This window comes from Drosophila erecta, unplaced genomic scaffold (genome assembly GCF_003286155.1).
Source record: "Drosophila erecta strain 14021-0224.00,06,07 unplaced genomic scaffold, DereRS2 tig00000055-arrow-pilon, whole genome shotgun sequence".
In the NCBI taxonomy this organism is placed as follows: Eukaryota; Metazoa; Arthropoda; class Insecta; order Diptera; family Drosophilidae; genus Drosophila; species Drosophila erecta.
Window position 1 is genome coordinate 7789463 of NW_020825200.1, and position 25966 is coordinate 7815428.

The 25966-nt window shown below is 42.5% G+C and overlaps 4 protein-coding genes across 4 annotated transcripts; 2 read left to right on the top strand and 2 right to left on the bottom strand.

The window, feature by feature from the left end:
- Positions 1-5787: 5787 nt before the first annotated feature.
- On the bottom strand, positions 5788-9031 carry LOC6541205 (aminopeptidase N). Its single transcript, XM_001968965.3, has 4 exons — positions 8465-9031; positions 8256-8411; positions 6835-8191; positions 5788-6586 (listed from the first exon to the last, which is right to left on the bottom strand). Exons 1-4 carry the CDS (start codon positions 8944-8946, stop codon positions 6473-6475), a joined length of 2109 nt encoding a protein of 702 aa, XP_001969001.3. The 5' UTR covers positions 8947-9031; the 3' UTR covers positions 5788-6472.
- Positions 9032-15796: 6765 nt separating this feature from the next.
- On the top strand, positions 15797-16983 carry LOC6541223 (phenoloxidase-activating factor 2). The gene is made up of 2 exons (XM_001968966.3): positions 15797-16150; positions 16213-16983. Exons 1-2 carry the CDS (start codon positions 15824-15826, stop codon positions 16981-16983), a joined length of 1098 nt encoding a protein of 365 aa, XP_001969002.2. The 5' UTR covers positions 15797-15823.
- Positions 16984-17075: 92 nt separating this feature from the next.
- Positions 17076-22340, bottom strand: LOC6542269 (CD109 antigen). The gene is made up of 9 exons (XM_001968967.3): positions 22202-22340; positions 20319-21506; positions 19997-20258; positions 19704-19929; positions 19627-19647; positions 19508-19567; positions 19337-19445; positions 18191-19286; positions 17076-18102 (listed from the first exon to the last, which is right to left on the bottom strand). Exons 1-9 carry the CDS (start codon positions 22261-22263, stop codon positions 17092-17094), a joined length of 4035 nt encoding a protein of 1344 aa, XP_001969003.1. The 5' UTR covers positions 22264-22340; the 3' UTR covers positions 17076-17091.
- A 1666-nt stretch (positions 22341-24006) lies between these two features.
- On the top strand, positions 24007-25414 carry LOC6543105. Its single transcript, XM_001968968.3, has 5 exons — positions 24007-24101; positions 24155-24211; positions 24269-24667; positions 24726-25036; positions 25097-25414. The coding sequence occupies exons 1-5, from the start codon at positions 24031-24033 to the stop codon at positions 25351-25353; spliced, it is 1095 nt and encodes a 364-aa protein (XP_001969004.3). The 5' UTR covers positions 24007-24030; the 3' UTR covers positions 25354-25414.
- The last annotated feature ends 552 nt before the right edge of the window (positions 25415-25966 follow it).

Genomic DNA, 25966 nt, shown 5'->3' on the forward strand with positions numbered 1-25966 from the left:
CTCCGTGGCGAAAAAAGATGGAAATCACCCAATAGCTCCCACTGACGATAATGGCAATCTATTTTATCGCTCTGATTGCTGTCAAACATCAATGATATGAAACAAGAGGTTTGGTCGGTAAATCGGTGAAAGAATGGATAAGCCGTAAAAAGTGAGAAAACGAACCACATTATTTGTGGAAATTGATTTTGTTCTTTTTTTGTATTCGCACAGAAAGGTTTAAAAAGGAGCTAATGGCAGATAGAAATTATATATTTTTTTCTTAACTATTTTTTTGGCGGCTATGTTTTAAACTGCCTTTTTATTAGTATTTTATTTTATTATTAATATTTAATACTCATTAATGATTCGAGCCACTTAAAAAGTCTTCAGCTTAAATGTGAACTTTGAATCCCTACTAAAAATGTGAGATCTTTAAGGTAATAGAGGCATTCCTATGAGGATGAAGACGGATAATAGACGGAGGAGCTGATATGAAACAATCTGTGACTTTTATGGACTCAGTTAATGACAGTCCCTGCGGCGACAAAAAGTTGCCAGAAAGAAACATTCCGTAAGTTTATTTATGGAATTCTGCCGCCAAGGAATTGAGAATGTTATGCTGGTGATGGCGATGGTGGTGTTGTGAAAAGTTTTGGCTCTTATTTGCATATATTTAAATGGTTGTATAGTCGTGTGCCGAAATAAGCAAAAAGGTAAATCAGAAATCAAAACTCTATAAGTGCATTAGGAAAAATGATTGGAAAAGCCTTCCGAAAGGACATTTCTTCGCCAGAAACAACATTTGATTTATCACTCCCCATTCATTATGGCAAGTTATTAAATACGTATTGATGTTTGCCATTGTGTTTTCCAGCATCTCCTTGTTTGTCAGCGCAATTTCGATTGGGGGACAGCAATTAAGGACTCCTTTGTCTGCGATTAGGTAATGACATGAGCTGGCCCCTACCGCACAATCGGCTATATCCTTGTTGTCGGGGTCTCAGCTGTCAAAAGCAGCAGGTGGGGGGATGACAGGAGTGCGGGTGATAATGTCCTGCAGAACGGGAAGGGGCAAATGGAATGCCAAGGCACCCAGCATATCAATGGCGTGGAGGCTGGAAAACCAACTTGCAACCTACTTGGGTCAGAAACGCACTCGAGTGTGTGTGTGTGTGTGTGTTGGCTAAATGCCAACGCACAAAACTTGCCATAAATCTACAGGCAGCGTATAATTAATAAGGATTAATTGTACACCAGAACTTGTGCAGCGACAAGGCCAGACAGAGCCAAGACAAAGGGAGCATTGGCTGTGGATTGGGCCATGGAGATGGAGATTGCATGGCCGTAGTCAAAATTTAATTAATTAATAGCACAATTTTAGGTGGCCTGCATATGCACGTGTGTGTTTCTCAGAAAGTGGGCAGCAAATCGATAAGCAAGGCTTGAATTCGCAAAATTACCTCCGGTATGCGTTGGACAGAAATATTCTCGTAAAATATTTGCCTTAATTAACAGATTCAGATCATGGGTCTTTATTAGAAAGCCAATTACCAAAACACTCACAATGCATCCAACCAAACTAAATGAAATGTTTGTTCATTTATTTCATTTCTTAAGTCAATTTTGAGTCAGTATGGCTTACAAATTTATCAGCCCATTTTAGCATTATACGAGTCTAATTAGTTATACCGATTATATTTTGTAAAAATCCCTTTATTTTTGTATATATTAACCATCTTATTATATTAATTGCATTCAACGCCATTTTATTTCCGCCATCGGCCCAATGAATCAATAACACAAATATTCATGCATTGTTGCCAAAATCCGCCCATTTGCATTAAGCAATTTCAAAGGGCCAAAACTAGTAATTAAGCCGCATTTGGCAGCAACAGAAGATTGTCCACTTAATACGAAAGGAAGCTACAACTTTTTTATTAGCCCTGTAATTCCTTCGTTTTTTCGCCTCGGCATTTCAATTCCCCGAACTTTTTATCAGACCTTTTACAGTTTTTCTACTTAACTTTACGTTCACTTGCCCCTCGGTTTTTCCACCGCTTGGCAGGTGAGTGCAAAAAGGACGACGGAAGGGAAATGAAAGACGGCAATTAATGTTAAGCTCTTGGCACGGCCCAAAGGATAGTTGAGCATTTGGCGGGGCAAAAAAAAAAAAAAAACAAAAAATCCAAAAATAAAATAAGAATACAAGTGCAGCGAGGGAGGGTTTGGTTTTAATTAGAAAAAGTGTTTTATACACCAATAACATTATGGTAATCTTTTCTGGATTGAACGCGGAAGACTTGGCGTCATCGCAAAATGGAAAATGGATGTTTAAGTTTGGATTTGAACGCGAAAATCAATACTTTGCTTTTAAAGTAATTTGTGGCACAATATCTATTATAAATGCAGACAAATCGGCACCTTTTAATTCGATTCAAAGTATGAAACTCCCACCACTGGGCACCCAAAAAAAAAATAAGTTCTGAGCACAAAAACATTAAGCGAAATTGAATAATAATTATACCGCTTATTGCTGTTTAATAATATGTTGATTTATTTATATCTGCGTACTAATATTCGGTTCAATTTATAGCTGATTTTTTCTGAACATGTTTTTTTATCCTTCCACGCATTTTGGTTTATCAATTTCAACCGTTGCATATCATTATACGTATTGATTTATTCTTTCAAGCATACAGTTGGCCGACAATTTAAGAATATTTCGGCATAACTACTTTTTATGTTTTTTTTTTGGCGGTAGAAAGTTGGAGCCAATGGCCATTTGGTATTTATCTCTGTTTACCATACTTTATGCTTGACTGATTTCCGCATTAAGTGAGAATATAACCTACGAAGAAATATTTTTATTATAACAACAGACAAACAACAATAAAACTAGAGATACGAACGGAATTTGGGTGTTTTTATTTTTCACGCATTTTGCCATTGGATCCACAAAACTGTATTCGAGGCACCATTCTTTGGTGTTTGCCATACTTTTAGTGGGTAAACAAGATTTTTGATGCGGCAATATTTCGCCACCACCTTCCTCTCATTGCGCGGAAATTTGTTTTTGACGCATTGCTGATAACGACGACGATGATGATGTCACAATTTTATTCCGCTCGTTCACATCCCGTCCAAAAATCAAAACAAAAAGCGTTTAAATTCAACGATCTATCCGCATTTCATGTAATTTGCATAATATTTTAATTTTGCATACTTATTGGCGCATAATTAGGTGGTTATGGCCGTGGGTAGAGGCCTTGTTGTTTGACTTTCAGCTCAATATTTATCAAAATAAAAGAATATTTTCACTGATGCGACGAGATGTCTGGTTAAACCCCAATCACTATGTTTCCATATCCACTAATTTCACATCACTGGGCAAAACAGCGAACAACTTTGCTGTAAGTTGTCTAATTGTCAATGATTTGTTTATGTAAAAATTACACCAAATTCAAGGCACTGTTCGGATACTATCACCAAATCCTCTGGCAGAGTTCCCCACCTGTCCTTATTTATTTGCTCTTTATTTACCCCTTGACCACATCGGCAAAAAATAACCACAAATGTACATTCGCGTATTTTAATGGACTTCGTGTTGCACTCCACATGGCCCCACATCCTGAGGCAACTCGCAAATCGAACGAATGTTCGAACTTTTTGGGTGCCACATGATGTTTGTCTAAGATCCACAGTGGTGTCCTTATCTTCAGGGGCGTAATAAAAAATGTTTTCAGCGGGGCTAAGAAATATCCCAAGTATTCCTGCTTGATTGAGATCTATTGACTGTCTGGTTAAAAGCATGTTTAAGCCGCACTGTTTGCTTGTGATTTCTGTGGAACGCTGGCCTCCGCATTTTTCGCAATACGCCCCTGTCTATATGTGGGATTTTGGCTTGGTCACAACCAGCCATCGAATTGGGTACTTCTTCTTCGCAGTTCCGCAACCCGGCACAGTTTTTTCCCCACTCGCTCCAGGACCCAACACAAACACTCGAGAGCTGCTGAGCGTTGCCGGATATTGGCTTCATACACCGCCAGCCAATTTTAAATTGCCAATATTGATTTATACGCCGCATGCGTTGCTGCCACATGGGGTACGAAAGCCAAGTTAGTGGGAGTTCGGAATCGCCGACCCTCTGAAGCATTGTTAAGTTGCAATTTTGCAGGTGGCGGTCGGGGATTCATTGCCAAAGATGGACGTGGGCCCGGAGTAAATGGGCATGGGATTTCACGTAGTTAACGCTGCCTGAATTTATTGGCCTGGCTTTAAAAGCTGCACTCGCATGCAATGCAAATGTGTTTAAATGTACACAGAGAACAGAATTTAATGCACCACCTGAGATATTTAGCAATGCCTCTCAGGGATAAAAAATTTTCATATTTGTTAATACAACATTACTCGTACAGCTACCTAACAGATTTTCCAGTGTTTCTTCCTGTGCACAATCCTCGTACATATATGTTGCGATCATACTTAAATGTATATATTACTTGGACTAACTGCAATTGGATATCCCATCAAAGCGAAAAAATGGTTCGCCTACCGTTGAGCTCGCTTCCCCTTTTAATTTCACATCCCCATCTCTGGGCTCGGCTTGTGATTTCCCAAATCCCATTTAAGAATTCCCTTTGTGGGAGCCTGGGACACCCAGAACTCAGCCAGCCCACAACAGTTGAACCCACTCCTTTGCATAATTCATGCAAAAAATTCAACACAACTCGGATTCCGACTCCCAGTATGTTGGTTGTTTATTTGCTGAGAGATGTTTTTGATTCTCCTCCCGTTGTCCCCTCCATAGGGGCAATCGACATATGCTTTAAGTGCTCAAATGCCGTCAGAAGGATGAAGATGTGTCAACTGAATCCTGCCCGTTGGCGAACCAGCTGACATGTGGCTTGAAAAGGGTAAGATGTTTGTTAGCGTATTCATAAGGGGCGCTTTGATTTTAGCTACAAGTGTAATACATTTTATAATAAATATTACAAGCGGCCAACTTTCTGTTTATATTCCGTTAAGAAAACATGAACAAAATACTCATGATATGAAGTACATTATTAAGAAGACAAAAAAGTGATATATTTTTATTTTAACACTTTAGCGAACAATATTTTCAGTTCTAAAAATTCGTCGTTAAATGTGTTTTAATTTTTATTAATTCTGTTCAACTTTCGAGTTTTGTTACTTTTTTTGACACACCTGGGCAATTAAAAGAAATTAATTGCCTGCTTCCATAATGAACGTCATTATAAAACTGTCAACTGCATTCAGCAACTGTATTGTGGCCATCTCTGATACATAATGACATTTTTTACTTGCTTTTACAATAATGACAATAATTGATTTTTTCAATGCAGCATAAGACTCTTTGTTTTTATTGCGTTCAAAGTGCATACTTTGGGGCTCCTTTTATTTACCAAAAAGAAAATTAAATAGCAACCTTAATAAATGTGCGCATTTAAAAATGACCACTGACAAAGGGGAATAAAAACTTAAACAAGATTCATCCAGACAAAAAAGATATCACACGAACCATATACAATTAACGCCAAAGAGCAAAATCAGAAAATAAACCTCAAACGAGAACTAGTAAAAAGTTAATTGTTTTATAAGTGCATATATAATATAAAATATAATATTTATCGGGCTTGCAAGTGATTGGATGTTAATACTTTTGCTTTGGAATGCCCGTTTTAATGCAAAGCGCTAAATTTGATTTATAAATATTTGTGTTGCCGACGACCATAAACCAGCCAGAGAGCCGAAAATGGGGGTCAGAAAAATAACAAAACGGAAAATGGTAATATATTTTCCATTTAATTTAATTTGCATGGTTTTAGGCGGAATACGCTTCCGCCTGAGCTTTGGCTCCCACGGTATTGCCCAAATTTCATTAGGCGTAAAACGAACTTTTTGCTCACACAATTTTCAGATTTTCAACCGACTATAATACTTTACTTATATTTCTTCCACAAACTTCGACCTAAAACTCTTTGCAGCGACCTTAAAGACGCGACTCCTTGAAGTGATTTGGTAAGTAGAAGCAGCCCATTGCATTGCCATGGAAATTGCTGCAATATCACGAGGTCTGCCATTGTCTTTACCGCTGCGGAAAGGAGCATCGATACTGTCCTTTATTCCTGCCCAGTCCTTTTCGCGGCCCGCCTTTATTGTTATTTCGCCTGCATCATTATTTCAGTTGGCGCCTTGGCTGTAAGTGGATCCGCAGTTCCCAGGGGCTGCTCCTTCCTGCTCCTTCCTGGTCCTTTGGCATTGTGCGGAGATGCTTTTGCTGTTGTTGCAGATAAAGATAAATAGTCTCAGATAACGCTCAGTTATTTGCAAACAAATACAATTGCGGTTCATTGATGGCGGTTTCATTTCGCCAGCTCCCAAAGATGGAGACTTGCCACTGGGCAAATGGGAGTGCATCTGCCCTGGCCCATTAGTTTGTGGTGCTCGAGTGGGCCACCATTGTTTCCGGCTAGTCTGGGTAGTCAAGGCTATTCAGATTCTGGCTGGGATCCTGAACCACGAATTTGTCGAACGTGTAACTGATGAACTCTGCATACCATTTCGCAGCAATTCCAAGCCATTTCTGTGGAGAGACCGAAGCAATATTACTATCGAATCGCAGATTAAGAATATTTAGGTTTTGAAATTTAAGATATAACCTTTAACTACGAACAACTTAAAAAGTATGCATAAATAAACTTACTTGTTATTCCCTATGCTATTTCTTATTGTGATTAATTTAAATAAATAGTACTTAAGATATAACAACAAGGGAACCCTTAGGCGAATAACTATTGAAGTACTCATTAAAACAAGGTGGTCTTGTCTCACCGCAATGCTAAACGAACTCTCCGTCGAGATTCCACAGAAACCATTGGTCACGCCCACAACGAAAGCCACCAGAGGTTCGTACTCGTCCTCGTTGATGATGTACTTCAATACATTGAAGGCAGTGGACCAGGTGAGCAGCTCCTGATTCCAGAGGAATAGAATATCGCTGACGATCTGGGCACGGTTTAGGACATTTATGCTACGAAAGTCATCGAACAGTGTGGTGGCCAAAAGCTGCCAGGTGTGCTCGTCATAGTTGACTCTGTAGTAGCCAACAGCACGCAGATTAAGAAGGATCCACTGGTTAGGCGGAACTATAGCATTTAGTTTTATGCTATGGCTGTCGGCACTAAGCCACGCCCTCGGCTCGAGGTTTTTGGAAAAAGATCCGCCCTCTATGAGGTAGGTCAGCGGAATCCACCAAAGCTGGGAGCTGCTGCGGTTGAGGGCGTGTCTCTGCGTCAGAAATACTTCACTCCCGTTCCGGATTACAGTGACTAACGGATAGCCGTCCTGCATAGTCCACGTGTCCATGATGCTTTTGACATCCCAGTTTTTGGCCAAAGCGGCCTCCCTTTCGCTGGCCAGTTGTAGGGATCTCCAGAAGAGCTCGGGCGTGCTGCTGCCAAAGGAGTTCTGCCACATGTGCCGCCGAAGTCCATCGTAAAAAGTCTCATTGCCCAAGAAGCCAATCAGCATATAAATCAGAGAGGTGGCCTTCTGGTACAGTTGCTTCTCTTCATTAGGAGTGGCTACTGATGAAGGAGGCACCAAGGATATGCCGCCCACCTGCGATTCGTACATGATGGAGGATTCGCGATACCTGAGCAGTATCCGGCGACCCATTCCCGATTGCAAGTGATCCATGGCCAGGCTTTTAAAGTATCCGGCTAGTCCCTCCGTTAACCAGATGTCTGAGTTCAAGTCCATTCCCAGCAGATTGCCAAACCACACATGTGCCATTTCATAGGAGATTAGCTCGAGTGCCTCCACTTTTTCCTTGTTCATTGGCCCATCTTCACGGAGCAACAGCTGTGTGCTACTGTAGACGACGAGACCGAAATTTTCCGTGGCTGCTGCAGGAAAATCATCCACCACCAGTTGATCGATCTTCTCCAGTGGTAGTGCCACCTGAAGCAAACTGTCCAGGAACTCCAGAATCTGAGGAGCCATTTGGGCGGCAAAGGAGGTCTCACGCACATCAGCCGACTGGGCACAGGTACGAAATCGAACTGGATTCGTACTGGCTGCTTGGCTATACCGGCAGTTGAAGTTGTTTACGGAAAGGGCCAGCAAATGTGTGGGAATCAAGGGCGTAACCTCATGCACGGACCATACATAGTCCTGTATCTCGCGGCTAGAAAAAGGTAACAATGGCGTTTAGGGATTACGGGCAAGCCATCCACACGGATCAAACTCACTTGGGCTGCACAGCTTGGATATGCATATTGCTGTAGCTCTGGAAGCGCTTGTGATGACCCATGGTCACATTAAAAGTGGCCTTCAGGGAGGGCTCATCGAAGCTGGGCATGGTGTTCCTTATCCAGTTTCGATTGAAGTGGGACACGGAGTACCAGCTGAAGGGCGTGGGTGTTACCTTTGTTGAACTCGAGGAGGAAAGGAAGCTTACATTTTCTCCGAGGTCTTCGAGTGTACATAGTGGCGTATAAAATAACCATCCCTCTCATCCGTGGACATTGACCTGCCGAATTCGATGCTGAGGACATAGGATTTGCCCATCAACAAGGATTGGTTGAAGGCAACAACCATATATTCCCGATCCTTGATGAACCTGACATATATCAGACGATAGTTGGACGTCCCACCAAATAGCCTGATTTTCTTGGCCTCGATTAACACTCTGCCCACATGAAGCACCACTTGATTGGTGGTCTTTTGTGCATGAATGGAAATCCTAACGAAACCATTGTAGCTGGGATGGGCTGAGCTCTCCAGGTGAGTTAACAATCTAATGTCATAGTGGAATGGCTTTACATTTGCCGGCAATCGGGGCTCATCGTACAGCTGAGTTTTAGAAGAACATGCAACTTGACACAGACAAAGTAGGAGTATCAATCGGTACAGTGCAACATTTTCATAGCATTCAAACATGCTGAACAAAAACTGCTCGATTGTAGATCTTTTAAACTGGTCGCCAAATAGTTTTAAAATTTTAAATTTCTTTTCAAGGGAAAATTTACGACGATCTGACTTACTGAGTCCAGTTTACTTACTTTTGGTGCTTTTGGAATTTGTTTTGTAATTAATACCACCTTAGTGCTATTATATTATTCAAAGTCACGTGTGTCAAATCAACATTAAGAATATTACATTTACCGTGGGCTGGGGTTGCTTAAATGCCTTTTTAACTTGGGAGCCAGAACACAAGATCCTTCGGATGGGCACGGGGTGCTCTGAGTAAAAGTAACATTCCCAGCTCGACTTAGCAGCGTCTTGACTTACTTTCCTCCAGCTTTCACTTGCGGGCTGGCAGAAGTTTGCAACTTTTTGCGCTACGTGCGTTTCTCGACTTGCACATGTATCTGTTTGCAAACACGTGAGTGTTAGTGTGTGCCAGTGTGGCACAGCGCCAAAAAGGATGTTAAGCGCTTTGGTTCCAGTTTGCAGGCCCACTCTCGGGCCCAGCAGGACCAGGACCAGGACCAAAACCAGGACCCTCGAACGCACAGCGCATACGCATACATATGCGGATCTGGTTTGCGATTTATACGTGCATGTAATATGTGTAATTTATGACTGACGGGATGTGAGCGCTTAAATTATGTGCAAAATGCTCGCAAAAGCCTCGGTGGCTTTTGGGGGCTGGCAAACTTTTGCTCAAAAGTTTGCCACCAGCCCCGCCTTGCATATCAAAATATTGGTAGTCACGTGTGGATTAGTTATTGGGATTGAGTTGAATACGGCGGATTATTTTCGCAAAATTTGCAAATCGATTTGGCCATTCAAAATTAAGTTTGCTATGATGAATTATTTCAAGTTTTCTCAACATTTTATAAAAAACATTTTTCAACTCTTGCATGGAAGTTAATTTATATAAATAAGGCTTGAATCCTGCGTATACTGAACAAAAGGGAACACTGCAGTAGTATTATTTCAAAGTTCGTTAGATGTGATTGGTTGTCCTTAAGAAAATGGTTCCCATGAGAATGAGTTTCCTCTGTCGTAGAGAAGTGTCCATTTGAAGGACTCGTTGAAATGACAAAGCTCAAACGGATTATGCTTTTTGCCCCTTCAAAGACCCTCAGCCCCTGCCCAGCGCATTTGCTCATCCCGATTCGGATCCTAAATGAATTTTCATTTCCAATTACTTTACAATTTTGCTTTTGTGTGCCTGATAACTCGGATCCCTCTCCCACAAACTGGCTCCCCTTTGTTCTTCGTCCTGCCCCTGTTGGCATTACAATTCGATTTCCTAATTTTCAATTTTACACGTTTGGCAAACACTCGAGTCGAACAGCCCAGATCGAAAACAGGACAAGACCCGAGAGCCCATACCTAGTGCGGATCCGAATCCGGATCCGCATCCACATCCGCAGCCCCATCCAATCGCTGCGCCATCCGTATGCAATGCCAGCCCAGAGACTTTTGAGAAATTTTAATTAAAATTGAATTTTCTTGCATTTAATTAAAAGCTTAGCTGGCGCGCATGAAAAATGAGAGAAGCCAAAGAAAAACTATGCTCGATGTGGATGTGCTGCGGGCGAGGGTGCGGATGAGTATGCGGATGGGTATGCGGATGTGGCAGGGCACTCGAGCAGAAGTGCATGCACTGGCTGCACTAGAGATATGAGAATCATCATCGTCAGCTGGCTAAGGCGCATCCTTGAAATCCTCTATATCCTTTCATGGATACCATCGTGAAAGGAAACGGAGCTGTGTACGTGTGTTTATCCGGTCCAATACGGGATCCTGGCTTCCCGGAACCGGTGCTAAACGGAACACTGACAGCTCCTGTCAAAATAAGCAACTAATCTCCCTGTTGCAATATTGTTTGACAAGCGAGCACACAAACAATTGGGCGAGCTTCCATTCACCAAGCCCCCATTCCCAGCAAGTGCCATTGGTTTTGGACTGGAGAAAATTTCAATGAAATTTTTGCCTCGGTTTCAGGAACAATCACCATCCCATTTGGATTTTGGACTGCGGCTGGCTAATTAAGTTTTCCAGCTCCACGCCCCCGAAATCCATTGCAAATTGGCCCCTAAAATTTGCCTAGGCCACAAAATTTTCCACCATTTCCGGCCGCTAGAATGCATCACAGTTGCGGACCGGAAGACGCATCAGTTATACCGCAGAAGGCGGCCATGCGGAATGATTCGTTCAATGATTTTGGTTCGGCTTAGCGATCATTTTTAATTGACCGCAATGACCCAGTAGCGGATCGAAAATGTCTGCTTTTCATACCCTTGCAGATGATATTTTGATTTCTGGCAGAAGTTTGCAACGTAAGGTAAAGTATATATGTTTTTGATCAGATCCCTATCAGTCAGTCATCTACTACAAGTAATATAGCTGCCATTTGAATAACTATTTTATGTATTTGTCATATGAACAGTGGGGAAAATTAATTCAATTTAATAGAAGTGAAATCACATTTTCGTTTTTTTCGATAACAGTGATCATATTTTGTATACAACAAGGGTATATAAGCCCATGAGGAAACTGGAGTTAGTGCGTACTGCAATTCTTTATAAATGGGACTAGATATTTTAAGTCGGAGGATTGCTTTCATGAAAAAGACGGTGAAATTCGCTTTAAAAATTGATTCTCCTGAATCATGCATATTGCAGTGTAACTTTTAATAAATTTTATTTGTGCTACTGCATTCTTGTCCATCGTTCTTGACCAAGAGGACACCCGACGCCCCATTCATAAGGAGGTAACCAATCAATGCATAGTTGGTATTCCTTGCCTTGCATCGCAGAATGCCATGAACAATTTCTGCTGGCGCTGGCGCCCAACTGACCAACCAAGCGATCAATGGCTGCCCATCCTGCTGCCGGAACGAAGCGGCCAAAGCCACACAATTGTTTCAAAATTTTTCATAAATTCCCCCGCAAAATGTTGTCCGTTAAAAAAGCGACCCACCAACCCCGCACCAGAGGCAGCTGTATGTAAGTAGTAGGTAAATTTTGCGAGTCTCGGCTTTCGAGCGCCACCCAGCCGAGACACCTCGAGATCCGGTGGCTAGGAGGCGAAAACCGAGAGCCTGGGACCAAGCATAAATAGTTTAATATAAAACGCAGACAACGGCCTGGAAGGGGAGCGGAGACAAAGTACTTGCCTCATCTCGTGCCCGCATAGTTTGTTCAGCTCAACCTCATCCTGCGCCCCGAGTTCGTGCAGCGTTTTCTTTTGTCTTGCGGCAAGAGGGAAAATATTTAATGCACCCACAATATTTCGCTTGGCTGGCAAGTGATAATGCACCCGCCTCGGGCATCGGCTGCCTTGGCCTTTGGCAGAAGCACTGGGCACAAAGGACCCTCCAACCATCCCACCATCCCACCATCCATCCAGCCAAACAGCCAACCATCCAACCATCCAACCAGCCATTCAAAGTGGGCGTGCCGCTAGTCGTCAAAGCAAGGCTCCCCTGCCGATTCGCTTTTTATATGCATATTCAACAGTGTGGAAGTAATAAAGCCAACTTGCCGACAGTTATAGTAGCTGGTACAGTTGTCTGGAGACAGTCGGTGTGCCGGTGTCAGGAATCAGGAAGCAGGAAGCAGGAAGCACTCGTTGCCGGCCCAGACATTCATGGTCCAGGATGCTGGCTAGGACGGGATCCGGCGCGATTGGCAGCCCGAAACCTTTGACACTCCTTCTGCGCGGTTTCTCAATGCACACAATTTATGCCATGATAACAAATTGGTACTTACTTAAGATCTGATCACGTGGGAGCACTAAAATGTATAAATGATAAATGGCACCGCAAATTCTTAGCTTCATATGTAAATCCAATATTACTTGATATTTTAAAAATTACCATAGTTCATAGAACAGTGTATGATGTGGCAAAAATGGGAGACAAACCATTTCTACACAAAGAAATGTGCTTAAAGTATAAGCAAAGTACATGTTTTCGTCTTTCAGAAGCGAGCTGTAGGCCTTTTCCTTTGAATTTCCCCCACATGTCCCAATTTGTCACTTGACTTGCTGCACAGCGCTCTGCTGACATAATTAAATTTCCCTTTGCTCCGATGGCGGCCTTAGAAGAGGAGCGTTTAGCTAATTTGGCATTCAACACACGCTTTAATCGAACCCGCCGAGTCCATAGTCCTGCCAGCCAGGCAGCGAAATTGAAAGTGACATTTATGACACAGACATTGCCGACACGACATCATCATTTCCATCAGCAGCGGCATTCCTCTGACGAAGCGAGGCGCTGCATTTTACCCTGTGGCACTGATTTGAATTCTGTCAACAATTTCACATCGACGACATCTGCGGAGGTGCAAAGAGGTAGCTGATTGGCCGTCTCATTGCGACATCAGACAGTAGGCAAATTTAATTGTTGTCAATCCGACATTGCCAAATTGGAGCTGCCGACTGCGGGCTGTCTCCGTTAATTTTGGCCAGATTTGTCTCTGGGTTAGCTGCCAGTTAATTTTCCCATGTTTCCAAGGATTAATTTTACGGAAAGCTCAACTCTGTGTTACCGGTTTGTTAATTTTCCCATGATTTCCAGGATTCATTTTATGGAAAGCGCATCGCTGTGTTACCGGTTTGTTAATTTTCCCATGATTTCCAGGATTCATTTTATGGAAAGCAAATCGCTGTGTTACCAGTTTGTTAATTTTCCCATGATTTCCAGGATTCATTTTATGGAAAGCTCATCGCTGTGTTATCAGTTTGTTAATTTTCCCATGATCTCAAGGATTCATTTTATGGAAAGCTCATCACTGTGTTACCAGTTTGTGATCGATTTAGGTACAGTGAATCTAGTTAGATATTTTGATCCAGCAGCTTTCTTATCATACTTTGGTTTGAAAATTTGTTATCTTATCAGTTTGGAATTCAAGAAATATTACGATTTTAGTTTAGAGTCTAAAAACAAATCCACTGTTAGCTTTGAACAAAAAATCTATCTTTGTTGCCATTGCTGTGTCTGCATTATCAATCAAGCTTGTCTAACTCTACCCCTACAAAACTTTAAGTTATTTTTCAATGTCATGGGCATAGAAAATTGCCGGCATATCCTGCGGCTCCTGATATTCCCAGACTGTTTCAATATACCTCTGTATGCACTCCTAATTTGCGGTTGCATATTTTTTTCCTGCGCTTTTCAACTTTTTTGTGTGATTTTGGCCATAATTATTTTTCTGGCTTCCTTTGAAATGCACTGGTCGTGAGTTTGCACCATCGTCCGATGTCCCAGGATGCGCCAACATTTTGCTTGTCACGCAAATGTTTCGTGTCAGATTTCTCTCTCGTCCGGATACTTTCCTGCAGAAAATATTCATTTTTAGCCGTATATATATGAAATATATATAGACTGCTACACAGTTTGCCATATTCTTCATATATCCATTATATACTTTCAACATTAGTATGTACGAGCTGTGTTCGTGGAAAACCGCGCTGCACGTCGACGGTCCACTTGCAGAAAGTCTGTCTGCCCACAGCCAACTGACCCATGTAACAACTCATTTCAGCAGGGAAACTTGCCTATGCGGCCACAGTATTTTGAAAGCTGTTGATTCTGGCCCGGAAATGTGTTTTTGTACAAGTTGGTATTTCTATTTAAAAGGTTTAAGTATTTGCATTCATGAGGATTTCATTGTTTGTGATAATTATAGGTGTATGTTGCTCAATAGTCGACCCATGAAATGGAATCGGTCCACTGTGCATTTCTCGCTGCACGTCCTCTTGGTCGCACGCTATATTTTTCAATTTGTAAACATATCCTGCGGTGTCGGCGTTGAAAGCTGTTCTGAAAGGGGCGGCATTAGTTGGCCACGCCCACACTCCGCCACCGCCGGGGGTGAAATGCATTTGCTTCATTTGTTTGGCGTGTATTTCATGTCAACTTAATGTTTATTAGAAAACGTCTACTCGAATCGCGCGGGGCAGCAGAAAGGCAAAGGACGAAGCTCCAGCTGTCAACTGACGCAACCCCTGCCCAGTGGAGCTCATTCATCAGCCAACGGAAGGAAGGACTGGTCCCTGCCGTTCTCTAAACGCCACTTGGGAAAGGTAAACTAGAATCATTCCGAACGGCAGACAAGGTTTTAATCTCCCATCCTCTGCTGTGCTGAGAAGTCATCTAAGTTCAAAAGCCATTTTCCTATTAGCATAGCAATGTGAAAGTACTAAGAACAGTAATTAGAAAAAAATTAACTCAGTCCTGGGAAAAAAATCGATCTATATTCATCGCATTTTTTTGTATATCATCTAAAGATTTTTTTCTTAAGCTTGATTACGTTCTCAGCTCAGATACACCTACTCCAGATTTGTTTTGTTGATAATCTAGTTAGTGAAATTCCAATCCACAGCAGAAATGTTTTGCTTGAGACTTAAAAGGCATAAAAAAAAGGTATTTGAGGCGCATTTGCGTTATCAGTAAAATTATTGATAAGTCGATTCTCAGTTCTTCAGGGAGTAAATTCCTATCATGAGGCTTTCATGTAGGTGCACAACTTTTTTTGAATAAATATAAAATCAAATCACTGAGTAATAACTACAAACGGAAATAAAAATAATTTTTAAAAAAGGAATTACTTTAAATATTTATACTCAGCACTCAGTACATCTATACTCAGTATAGATGTCGACTACAGCCTGTTATCAATCAAGTTAAATATAAATAGAAATATAAATATAAATACACATATGTATGTATGAGCGGACTACGAGTATTAACTAAGTTCACATACTAGTTTAGTACATGCAAATGCGTCTCGCAGCCATGTTCTGCTGAAAATAAGAGTAAAATATCAAAAATAGCGTGAAGTCTAAACGTAGAAACATGTTACTAGTAACAATAAGTTTGTTGGCCATATTTTCGGGAGCTTTGGGAGAAGCAGAAGACAGCGATGAGAGTGAAGATCTAGGCTTCGGTTTACCAGATGAAACAACACTCACATCGACCACATCGATCCCATCGATCACAACTGCCACAATTCCTAAAACAGAAATACAACGGAAATGCGGCCTTTATAACAACAATACCTGTGTTAAGCGATCTGATTGCTCAACCACAATGACCAGTGGTTCAAAACTCACCGTAGATCTGAAGGTACGGTCGAAGAATGGCTGTCATTACCTTGAGGTTTGCTGTCATCCCGATGACATGGTAGGTAGCTTGGAAATGTATTTTAAATAAGTGATCTATATTATGCCCTTCTCTACTTTCAGCTGACTCCAATCAACGCGTGGATTCCTTTAGGGTACGTGCAATGCGGCATTGGCAATGTTGGTGGCATGTTTATGAACCTAAAAGGTGGTCGTCTGGAGACGAACCTCGCCGAATACCCGTATATGGTGGCCATTCTGGACACAAGTCACAGATTTTTATGCAATGCTGTTTTGATTGGCTACAAAGTGGTTCTCACAACAGCCACTTGCTTAGCTCCCGAGCAACCACTTGTCGTAAGGGCTGGGGATTGGGATCTGGCAAGTGATCGCGAGTTCGTGCCACACGTGGACCTCAATGTCGAACATCAAATTGTTCATCAGCTATTCAATTGGGAATCGACAAAACACAACATTGCCCTACTGCTCCTTACAGAGGAGTTTCCTCGGGTCCAGCATATAATACCCATATGCCTGGAACGCAGCGGCGTGGATCTAGATTACGACAGCTGCTTCGTCACCGGCTGGAATTATAGACTGACTAACAAGTTACAGCCGACTCGGAACATTGTCCTAAGGCTCGATGTGGACTTCGAGCAAACCAACTTCCCGAACACCTCCACCTCCACCGATCCAGTTTTGGTTGCCGTTCCCCGACCTGATCAGCCCACGTATGCCAAAGGGGCTCCTCTAGTTTGTCCCACCGAGAGCAGCAGGTACTATGTGGTTGGCGCCTGGAGCACCAGCCTCAATGGATCTATACAGTTCACCGATGTAAGGAAGTTCAAGGAATGGATTTATCGGGAGGTACTTGCGTACAATATTGCACTTTAAATATTGTAGATACTTGTTCCTTTTCAGACATTAATTATTAACACAAAATATAATATATACAAAATTTAATTTCATTAATTTTTGTAGGTATTTTGTTTTCTTAAAATACTAAAGTATGCGAGGAGAGTCCACGTGGTAGAATTCGGTAGCCTTGCGTTCGGTGGCATAGTAATCGTAGAGCTGAACCCAAGAAGGTTTCTGCTCAGCCACTGCATGGGTGTATATGGCCTTCAGGTTCAGGCACTTGGGGGCATTGGGGTGCAGCTTTTCGAAATAGATATGAACCTCGGTGTCACCGCGTTTGGACTCCACACGCTTTACGTCTGGAATGGCCGCGATGAGGGCGAAGGAATCGGTGTCGCAAACATAGCCAGATGGTAGCTGCACCTGCATTAAAGCCATATTGGTGGGCTTACTCCGCTCGGAGTTTGCGATGGGAGTGTACTCGCCGCAAATATTGAGGATTAGCCGGTACTTATCGGACTGCATAACCTTAGTCCTTAGTTTGAAGCTGGGACTCTTCACCGCGGTGGCCACATTGTACCGGTAAGACAGCTGAACTAGAGCACGTCCTTGACCTGTGGCCGTACACTTGACCTCGGTTGCATTTTCAGGAAGCCGATGGGTCTGAACTTTGAATTTATTGTCTTTGCCTACCCTCAAATGTTTTCTGTGTTTGTCCAAATACGAAAGCTGAACATCAATACCTTCGGTCGTCATTTGTGATGCGAGTTCGTACTTGGTTAGGGCCATGATACCCACAACGGTGTCCTGCGAGGAAACGAAGCCTCCGTTGCTGTTTCGCTTGCTTATCAGCCAATCGACAATCGGCTTGGCTGAATCCAACCCGTTTTGCTCAAGAAGGGCGAGCAGCACATATGAGGTGGTCTCCACATCGCTGCTCTTGCTGTTATCTGCACCGGTCCACCACTTGTGGTCACCACGCCTCTTGGCCAAACTTTCCAACTTGGTTAAAGTGCTTTGGGCACTGCGATGTTTTGCTAATGAAAGGGCCAGGGCGGCGATGGCCAGATCATAGGCGTTATTCGACCTGGTCACCTCCTCAGCCACCCAATTCACAGCCCTAGCGATCACTTTCTGATATTTATTTTTATATTTCTGCAGAGAGAGGGGTTAAAAAAAGTGGCTTAATATTAATATAAATCTCAATATAAATCAAAATAGAGCAAAAGGAATGGAAGCTCACCTCGTTTTCGAAGAAAGTCAGCAGGACAAAGGATGTAAGCGCCAACGGACTTCCATGACTGTTTTGTATAAGCCTGCCCAATTCCTTAAATATCCCATTTGCACTTTGTCGGGACGCGATGAAATCCAGTCCAGCTGCCAGTACACTGTCGTCAATGTCGATGTACTTGGCAGCCTGATGAAAGGACCTTATCACATATGCAGTGAGCCACGTGCTGCCTGCAGGATCATATTTGCCCCAAGCGCTGAAGGAGCCGTCGGAACGTTTGTACGAAAGCTCGTTTTGGTAACCAGTTTCGACATAAACCCTGGCAATATGTTCTATTTTCTTATCACTCCGATTACTTGCTTCTAAATAGCTCAACGCCAGGATGCTGGGCACAAAGTTAAACATGTTCTGCTCGCCACAGCCATAGGGCTTGCGCACCAGACCGTCGAGGTGTTCCAGCTGAGGCGCTTGGCTACTTCCACTCACTTGGATTTCCCTACAAACGGAGCCCTCCACAGCATCGTGGATTTCTTCTATGACAAGTGTCTTCTCCGGCGGCGCCAGACTTCGTCGCTTCCGCCTTTGAACGGTAATTAATACGGCTTTGTTGACGTACTTTGGGACGCCTTCGGCCTCCACTTTCAGTATTTGATGGAGTCTGTCGCCGGCATTTGGCGAGATGGCGGAGATCTTTAGGGTGGTCAGACCTACTTTCCTCGGGCGGATCATGAAGGAGATGCTTCGTCCGGTACTGGCGGGTATCCATAATTTTTTTTCCCTTTCCACTCTCTTCTTCTTTTGGGACACGTTAGCGCTGGTGGTCTCAATGAATTCGTACTCACCCTCAGAGTTATCCATTGATACTCTCGCCTCCACATCCATTCCCAAGTAGTTGAAGACGACCACAGGAATGGCGATCACTTCGCCGTGCTTCACCGAGTACGGCAAGTTGGTGGTCACAAAGAACGGTTGGAATACACGAATTCTGTGAGGATTCCTGGTTACGGCAAGGCCGGTTTGGTAGTTGAGGGAGAAGCCGGTGATAACCCAGGAGGTCATCGTATCGGGAACTGTCGTGTTGATGGAGGTTTCGCCGCTGGCTCCCACGCTGTAAGCTAAAATGTATTTTGTTGCTTTCGAAGCATAATATAAACTTACCTCCTTATGTTTGAAAACAGCCAGGTTTCGGGGAAGAGCTTGCGAACTGGTGGAAGTGAAGCTTGTGCTTTGCTTGAACTGACAGTTGGAACAGGAGCTGAGTTCCTTACTGGAATTATAAGATGTCATTGGAAAAGAGGGAGAATTTAAGCAATTGTGTGATTGGCTTACCTGATTCAACTTTTTGAAACACCGTTCGACTTATAGGAGCACCAGTGCAATTGTTTTGGTCTATATTATATTATATTATATTATATTATATAAATTATATGTTCGCTTTAATGACTTACCATCATTGGTATAACAGCCACCTAAAGGGTTAATCCAGTTTAGCATTAGCAGCCAGAAGCGTACAAATAGAACTTACCCGAGCTTTTGGGGATAAAAATATTCGCGTTTGTTAGGGTCACCAAGTCGGTGGAGTCCGTGGCCAGATTGTTCAATATTTGTTCACGGTTTAGGTCGTTTCCTGACCTTAAAAGCAGCACACTCTGGTCCACTCCAAGGAGACCCACAAAGGAATGGGGATTGGTTTTCACCCTTAGGCTGACTTTATCCCCGGGCCTTGCTTCCTTTTCTGTTGATATTTCAATCTGTCGGGAAGTGTATTGAAAATAAGTTTGTCAATCTTTTGGAAAAGTGGAATATAGAGTGTCTTACCGTGTTTTCAAAGTCCTTCTCGATATCGACAGTTTCTTTGGCAGACATGAAATCCCCGTTGACAATGTAATGGACAAATATCGTAGCTTGGGGCACCATTTCAAAAGTCGGTACGAACTTAAATTCGTGGCTCTTTTCTCTTTCTTCCACCTTTATATATTGACTTAGAAATATGTTACCTCGTGCTAGAATAGTCACAATAATGTAAGGAAGATAGTTATTGGACTTAATATTTATTTTAAGCTCTTTCCTTAGTTGCGGTCTGAAAGTAAAAGAAGTAACTACAATTGATCAATCTCAAAGCAAGACTAATGTTACTCACCTTTTGGTAATGACCGCAATATTGAGTGTCGCATCGAGCTTATATAAGTATCGTCCTAAATTGGCTGCAGTGTCATATGTAACCGTCACAAGACAACTTTTGCACGTTGTATCGGGTAGCATTATATGCTGGGTGGCAATGCTATTTTGAAGGAAAGCTGGGAAATTTCTAGAAGCGTGACAGCACTTAACGTTGAAGTTCACGTTCTTAGAAGAGTCAGTGACAGGAGAACCGTCCAAGTTTCTAACCACCGTCTTAAATTCATACATTACACCTGGCCTATAGTGCGTTGGCCAAAACAGATCCTCCAGCTTGTGGCGGTGTTGGTGGACGGTCACGTATGCAGTAGCGTTGTGTTTGAGGTTCGTCAGCTCCTCGGCAACAGTGGCAGTTATTTTCAAAAGACTCTTGCCGGTCGCTGGAATGGGAAACTCCACATTCACCTGTCCATCGATGGGCAGGTTTTTCTTCGCCGAGCTGCCCTCGATCGAAGCGACGACGTGGCCCTTTACGGGCTTTTTAAAGGTGTACCTGGCTCTTATCGTTGCCCTAATGTAGCCAGCACTAGCCGCGACATCCTTGGCGGTTATAACGAACACCTCAAACTTCGGCACCACATACTTGTCCACCACCAGCGTTTTCGTCTCCTTGCCATCGTCTTGCGCCGTGACGGTTAAAGTCCAGTTGCCCAGAACCGGTCTGTCGGACAGCTGGAGCTCTCCGGAATAGACACTCCTGGGTATGATATCCTTCCATTGCCTAATCAGATTATGGTCTCCATCGCGAATCTCTATCGCAATGGCCTTATCGATTACGGCTGGTCGGGTGTGTTTGTCCAGGAAAAGTACTCTAAACTGGATCTTATCGCCGGGCTTATAGGTGGCCTTGTCCGTTTGAATGTATATCCTGTTCTTGTCGGTTGCAAAGTCCAGCTTGGTGGAGTTCCGGAATTCGATGCCGCCACTACCCACAACTTCTAGCTTGTACTTGCCTTCGGTTAGTTTCGGAATGTCAAATCTAACAGTTTTCGAGGACATTGCTGAAACCTCAACATGTTTTCCCAAACTAAATGAAGGTCCTGTCAGGCTGACTGAGACATTAGTAGCTCGCGGTGCATTTTGGACGGCAACTACAACATTATAGGCACTTTTGGATCGCAGGGTCTTGGGTGCCACAACGGAGTACAGGCTGTGAAATTAGAAGAAGGAACAAAAATATATTCCGCTGGGCTCCTGCATATTTTAATTTTCAGGCAATACATGCTACTTGTACCCGTTACTCGTAGAGTAAAAGGGTATACTAGATTCGTTGAAAGGTATGTAACAGGCAGAAGAAGGCGTTTCCGACCATATAAAGTATTCTTGATCAGGATCAATAGCGTCCAACTGGCATGGCTATTTTCATTTTTGAATAAAAGTTTTAGTTTCATTTTATAATTTTTTTCATTTTCATTTTAATTATAAAATGTTGAAATTTCTTGCTTGCACTTCCACTAGCTGAGTAACGGGTAGCTGATAGTAGGGGTTCTCGAATATAGCATTTTATCTTCCTACATATTATCAATATACAATTTATGAAATTCCAAGAAAAATCCAATATTAAATTTATTAATTTTATTGAAGTGCTGATAAAGGCTCGGCGTAGATCTGCATTCCATAGTCAGAAATTTTCCATATTCGTTTGCATCTTTACAATTTATTTACTTAATCTGTAGGACCACAAAAACTTTTCAAGAAAATTGTTTTTTTTTCTAAGAAGAACTATGCTTATAGTCAAATTCCGAAGAATATATGCTTATATCTCACACAAGAGATAGTTTTTTATACCCGTTTACTTTTAGTTTTATATTTTGAATTTGATATTTATGTCGCTTTAATACAAACCCGTCAGCATTGGTTAGCAGCACACAATGCAAAATTGCCGAACTTAGTATTAACCACAGCATAGTGCAGTCTTTTTTGCATGTATTTAATTTTTCAGTTCTTAAAAGAGCCACTGAATATTTTAGGACCTGCCAGCTTGTCCGACTATAAAAAACTCAGCTTTTAATCAGAGCGGGAGACTTTATATACGCTCGAGGAAGTGGCAATGCCAATACACGGAATAAGTATCGGTTTAAAGATTATTTTCTTCTATATAAATATGAAAAGAATATTTATAAATATGACTGAAAGTTTGTTTTGACTTGTAGATAAAAGAGTGGACGTGTGATTGTACTGAAGCAATCTTGCTTAGTGTAGTTATGACCAGAATCGTAATTCTTATGCCCAATTATCTAGCTAGCTCACAATATGTAGACAGGTATACCGACGTACCCAAGATCGGCTTGGCTAGTAATTCCGATCAGGAATATATATTCTCTACATCATCGGAAAATCTCATTTCTACTTGTTAAGCGCATTTTTAGCAATACTATATTGTTGTGGGTGTTCTAAATCCTTTGCCATAACCATATGTGCCAACGCACCAGACCCCCACAGATAAGCGCCCCAATGGCATTTAAAATTTTTTATTTTTCTCCTGCTCCCAGTTACAACGGAATGGGGTCCACAAATGTTTATACATTAGCAACATTTGTGCAAATGCTTGGGCGTCGTCACAGGTGCTGATTATATTGAAAATTATTTGGGAAACATTGCAGCATTCAGACTCCCGTGGAGCTGGAATGCTCAGTGGGCTGAAATGGTATGAAGTGGGCTAAAAGGGCGGTTTCCGTCGGCTGGGCACTGCATGTGGGCTATAAAAATTGATTGCATACTTTGTGGCGCACTAAGTGCGCTATGACTATTTGCGGATGTATGCGTGACTGAATACCCATATCCCCAAAGCATATATTTAAAAGTTTTTTTTAAACAATTTGAAGAATGTGTGATTTGAAATACTTCATGAACATACTTTGCTAATATATTTAGTTGCAATTTCAAAGTTTGCCCTTCAGTTCGGGCACTAGTAAAATCATAGATACTCAGCACTTAACATATTTAATTATTTTTGTTTAAAGCACCCCTGCTTGCTGTACTTGACAATAATTTGAAAGCTGATGATGTGCACACAATAAAGTGTCATATATCGACACACATCAGCGCACCGGGAGACCGACATCATGACTGCCGATGTGAGAGCTATGGAGACAGGACAGCTTTGGCAGCTTCGAAAAATAATATAAAAGTCCACAGGTGAGTCGTGCCAAGAAGCAATGTGTGAGAAAAGGTATGGAAAAATGTACAAAAATTGATTGAGCGCATGATGCGAATGAGTTGATCTGAAAGATGAAGTGGCGCTAAAAAAATAAGGTGATTTGGAATGCTGCGGAGCACGGATGTCGCAGTGCCTTTTCCCCCTTTATTACACAACTTTTTATGTTAAATATATTTGCTTGACTTATTTATTGTTTTTCGCTCTTAGCTTCGGCTGAAGCTGAAATTTGATCAAAGTTCGAAATTCAATTTCTAAATTCAATTTCAACATCTGTTTTGTACTTTGCATACCTAAATTAGTTTTTAAAGCCATTAACTCTGATTTTTACTTGTCATTGAGAGTATCGACCATGCTTTTCATTTGTTATCAATAACCATATATACAGGAATGCGTTACACTTACACTTGGCTTATTCACTTGAGTTCCTTTTAATTGTTGTTGCAACACAAGACACCTGTTATATTTATATAAAACAACCACCACACTACTAACTACCACTCGCGATTTTATAAAGATGCACATGCATTTTTTTGGGCCTCCTGCGACCACCATGGAAGAGGACGAGGATTCTTGTACGGAGTCTTAGTAAGTTGAGGCTGTTGCTAATTTCGTATTTAAAGGCAGACCTTAACCACAAGCTTCGACGACGAGAATAAGCTAAGTTGCATCTGGTCCTTGACGGCGAAGTTATCCCGGTAACATACTGCAAATAGAGCAAAGAAATATGGCTATAAGACTTCTTCCCCCAAAAGCACCAATGTGCAGCTGATCGACTACAAGATGTTCATTGCTGCTCGTCGCATCCAATCCTTCTGGCGTGGCTACCGCGTCCGAGAGCTGCTCCTCCAGCGCTGGCAGGCTGCCATTGTCATTCAGCGCTGGTGGCGCGGCTTTCGCACGCGGCGCATCCTGTGTGGAAAAGTGGGGCGACGGTTGCAGGATACGATTCTCAAACACTTCCACCGGTCGGCAGTTCGCATTCAGGCCTTGTTTCGGGGCTGGTTGGTCAGGAAGTTCATCCACGACGTGCGCGACCTGCACCGGATGCAATCCTCTGCCGCCGAGGATCTGATCAATTGCGTAGTCCATGAGCTGCATGACATCAGAAAAGCCGACTGCTTGCCCGGAGTCGTCTCCCTTCGAAATTCAGCGTAAGTTGCAAGCATTCACGAGCTTGAAACACTTTCTTAAGAATCATTTTATCTTCAGCTGCCTTTCAAAAGTCGAAAAACTATTGACCACAATGATATTCCGCTTCCACAACGATCGGGTGGTCTTGATGGTAGCCAACAGGATGTCCCGAAAGGAAGGATATCGCAGGCACTTCAGGGACGGCAGATTCGTTACCCAGATTCCCTATTCCGGACCCAACTTCAACGAACTATGTTATGTTAGAGAGAAGGAGCATATGGTACTTAAAGAGGTCCCCAAAGATCTGCGTTACGCCGAAATAGTCAACGAATACGAGGAGTCCCAACTGCACGAGCACTTAAGAGCAACCCATCTGCGATTTGATTCCCGTGAGTGTTTACATTCATCATTAATTCAAAAATTCTTTATAATTTTTATATTTTTCATAGGCAATGTGCAAAGGCAGATAGATCACATTAACATGCAAGAACTGCATTTAAAGGGCAAGTTCTGCGCAGACGTCATAGATCGTATGCGTAAATGGACCATATGGAGTAGCACGAGTGCAAGCCATAAGCAAAATATTTATGAAAATCGAAAAAACATACAAGTATTTTTTAGGAGAGTCGAGCATCTGATGAGTGATTTCTGCGTGAGCAAAGCCGAAGATCTCTACAATGTCTCGAGCTTAAGCTCCGCCACATAAATTTCGAGTTAAGCACTTACACATTACACAAAATTCGTAAATATGTAATTAAACCTTTTATTGAAACTTAAAACAGGCAATCGAAGCAATGGCAGAGCTTGGGCAAGTTGTGTATGTGATTTAGTTCCCACCCCAGAACCTGAAGAATTGGCAACATCTGCCTTTGACTGTTTACTAATTAGCACCCATTTATTCACCTTTGCTTTCTTTAATTTTGTTCTACACTCACCTTCTGCTTACCCCGTCCGTATTCAGCAGCCGCATTTTTCATGCGAACAATTTTCCTTTGTTTTCAGCAGGCATTTAATTTATTTTACTCTTGGCCGGGCCAAGAAAGAGCCAGCATACGGGAGCAATTTGTGAGTTGCGTGGTAAATCTTGGCATGCTTCCCTATAAATATTTGACATGGCTACAATAGCCTTCCCCCCACCCCCTGAAAACGTGGCAGCCACACACGATCCTGCCCAGGCCCAGATACCATACCATGCCATACCATACCATACCGTAGTATAGAACCTGTGGCATACGTGCAGGAGCTTTATCCGCATACTTGACGCGGGACGGGTCCTTAAACGTGACTGCCGTCTGCAGTTGGAGGATTCGCGGTGGGCA

Excerpts from the sequence above, each read along its gene's own strand:
- LOC6542269 (XM_001968967.3), bottom strand. The coding sequence starts at position 22,263 with ATGCTGTGGTTAATACTAAGTTCGGCAATTTTGCATTGTGTGCTGCTA. Across the intron at positions 19,648-19,703 it reads TTTTATCCCCAAAAGCTCGG|GTGGCTGTTATACCAATGAT; the intron begins GTAAGTTCTATT and ends TTAACCCTTTAG. Across the intron at positions 19,287-19,336 it reads CTGTTTTCAAACATAAGGAG|CGTGGGAGCCAGCGGCGAAA; the intron begins GTAAGTTTATAT and ends TTTAGCTTACAG.
- LOC6541223 (XM_001968966.3), top strand. The coding sequence starts at position 15,824 with ATGTTACTAGTAACAATAAGTTTGTTGGCCATATTTTCGGGAGCTTTG. Across the intron at positions 16,151-16,212 it reads GCTGTCATCCCGATGACATG|CTGACTCCAATCAACGCGTG; the intron begins GTAGGTAGCTTG and ends CTCTACTTTCAG.
- LOC6543105 (XM_001968968.3), top strand. The coding sequence starts at position 24,031 with ATGCACATGCATTTTTTTGGGCCTCCTGCGACCACCATGGAAGAGGAC. Across the intron at positions 24,212-24,268 it reads TTGACGGCGAAGTTATCCCG|CACCAATGTGCAGCTGATCG; the intron begins GTAACATACTGC and ends TTCCCCCAAAAG. Across the intron at positions 25,037-25,096 it reads CCATCTGCGATTTGATTCCC|GCAATGTGCAAAGGCAGATA; the intron begins GTGAGTGTTTAC and ends TATTTTTCATAG.
- LOC6541205 (XM_001968965.3), bottom strand. The coding sequence starts at position 8,946 with ATGTTTGAATGCTATGAAAATGTTGCACTGTACCGATTGATACTCCTA. Across the intron at positions 8,412-8,464 it reads TCGAAGACCTCGGAGAAAAT|CTGGTACTCCGTGTCCCACT; the intron begins GTAAGCTTCCTT and ends CACGCCCTTCAG. Across the intron at positions 6,587-6,834 it reads AGAGTTCGTTTAGCATTGCG|AAATGGCTTGGAATTGCTGC; the intron begins GTGAGACAAGAC and ends GTCTCTCCACAG.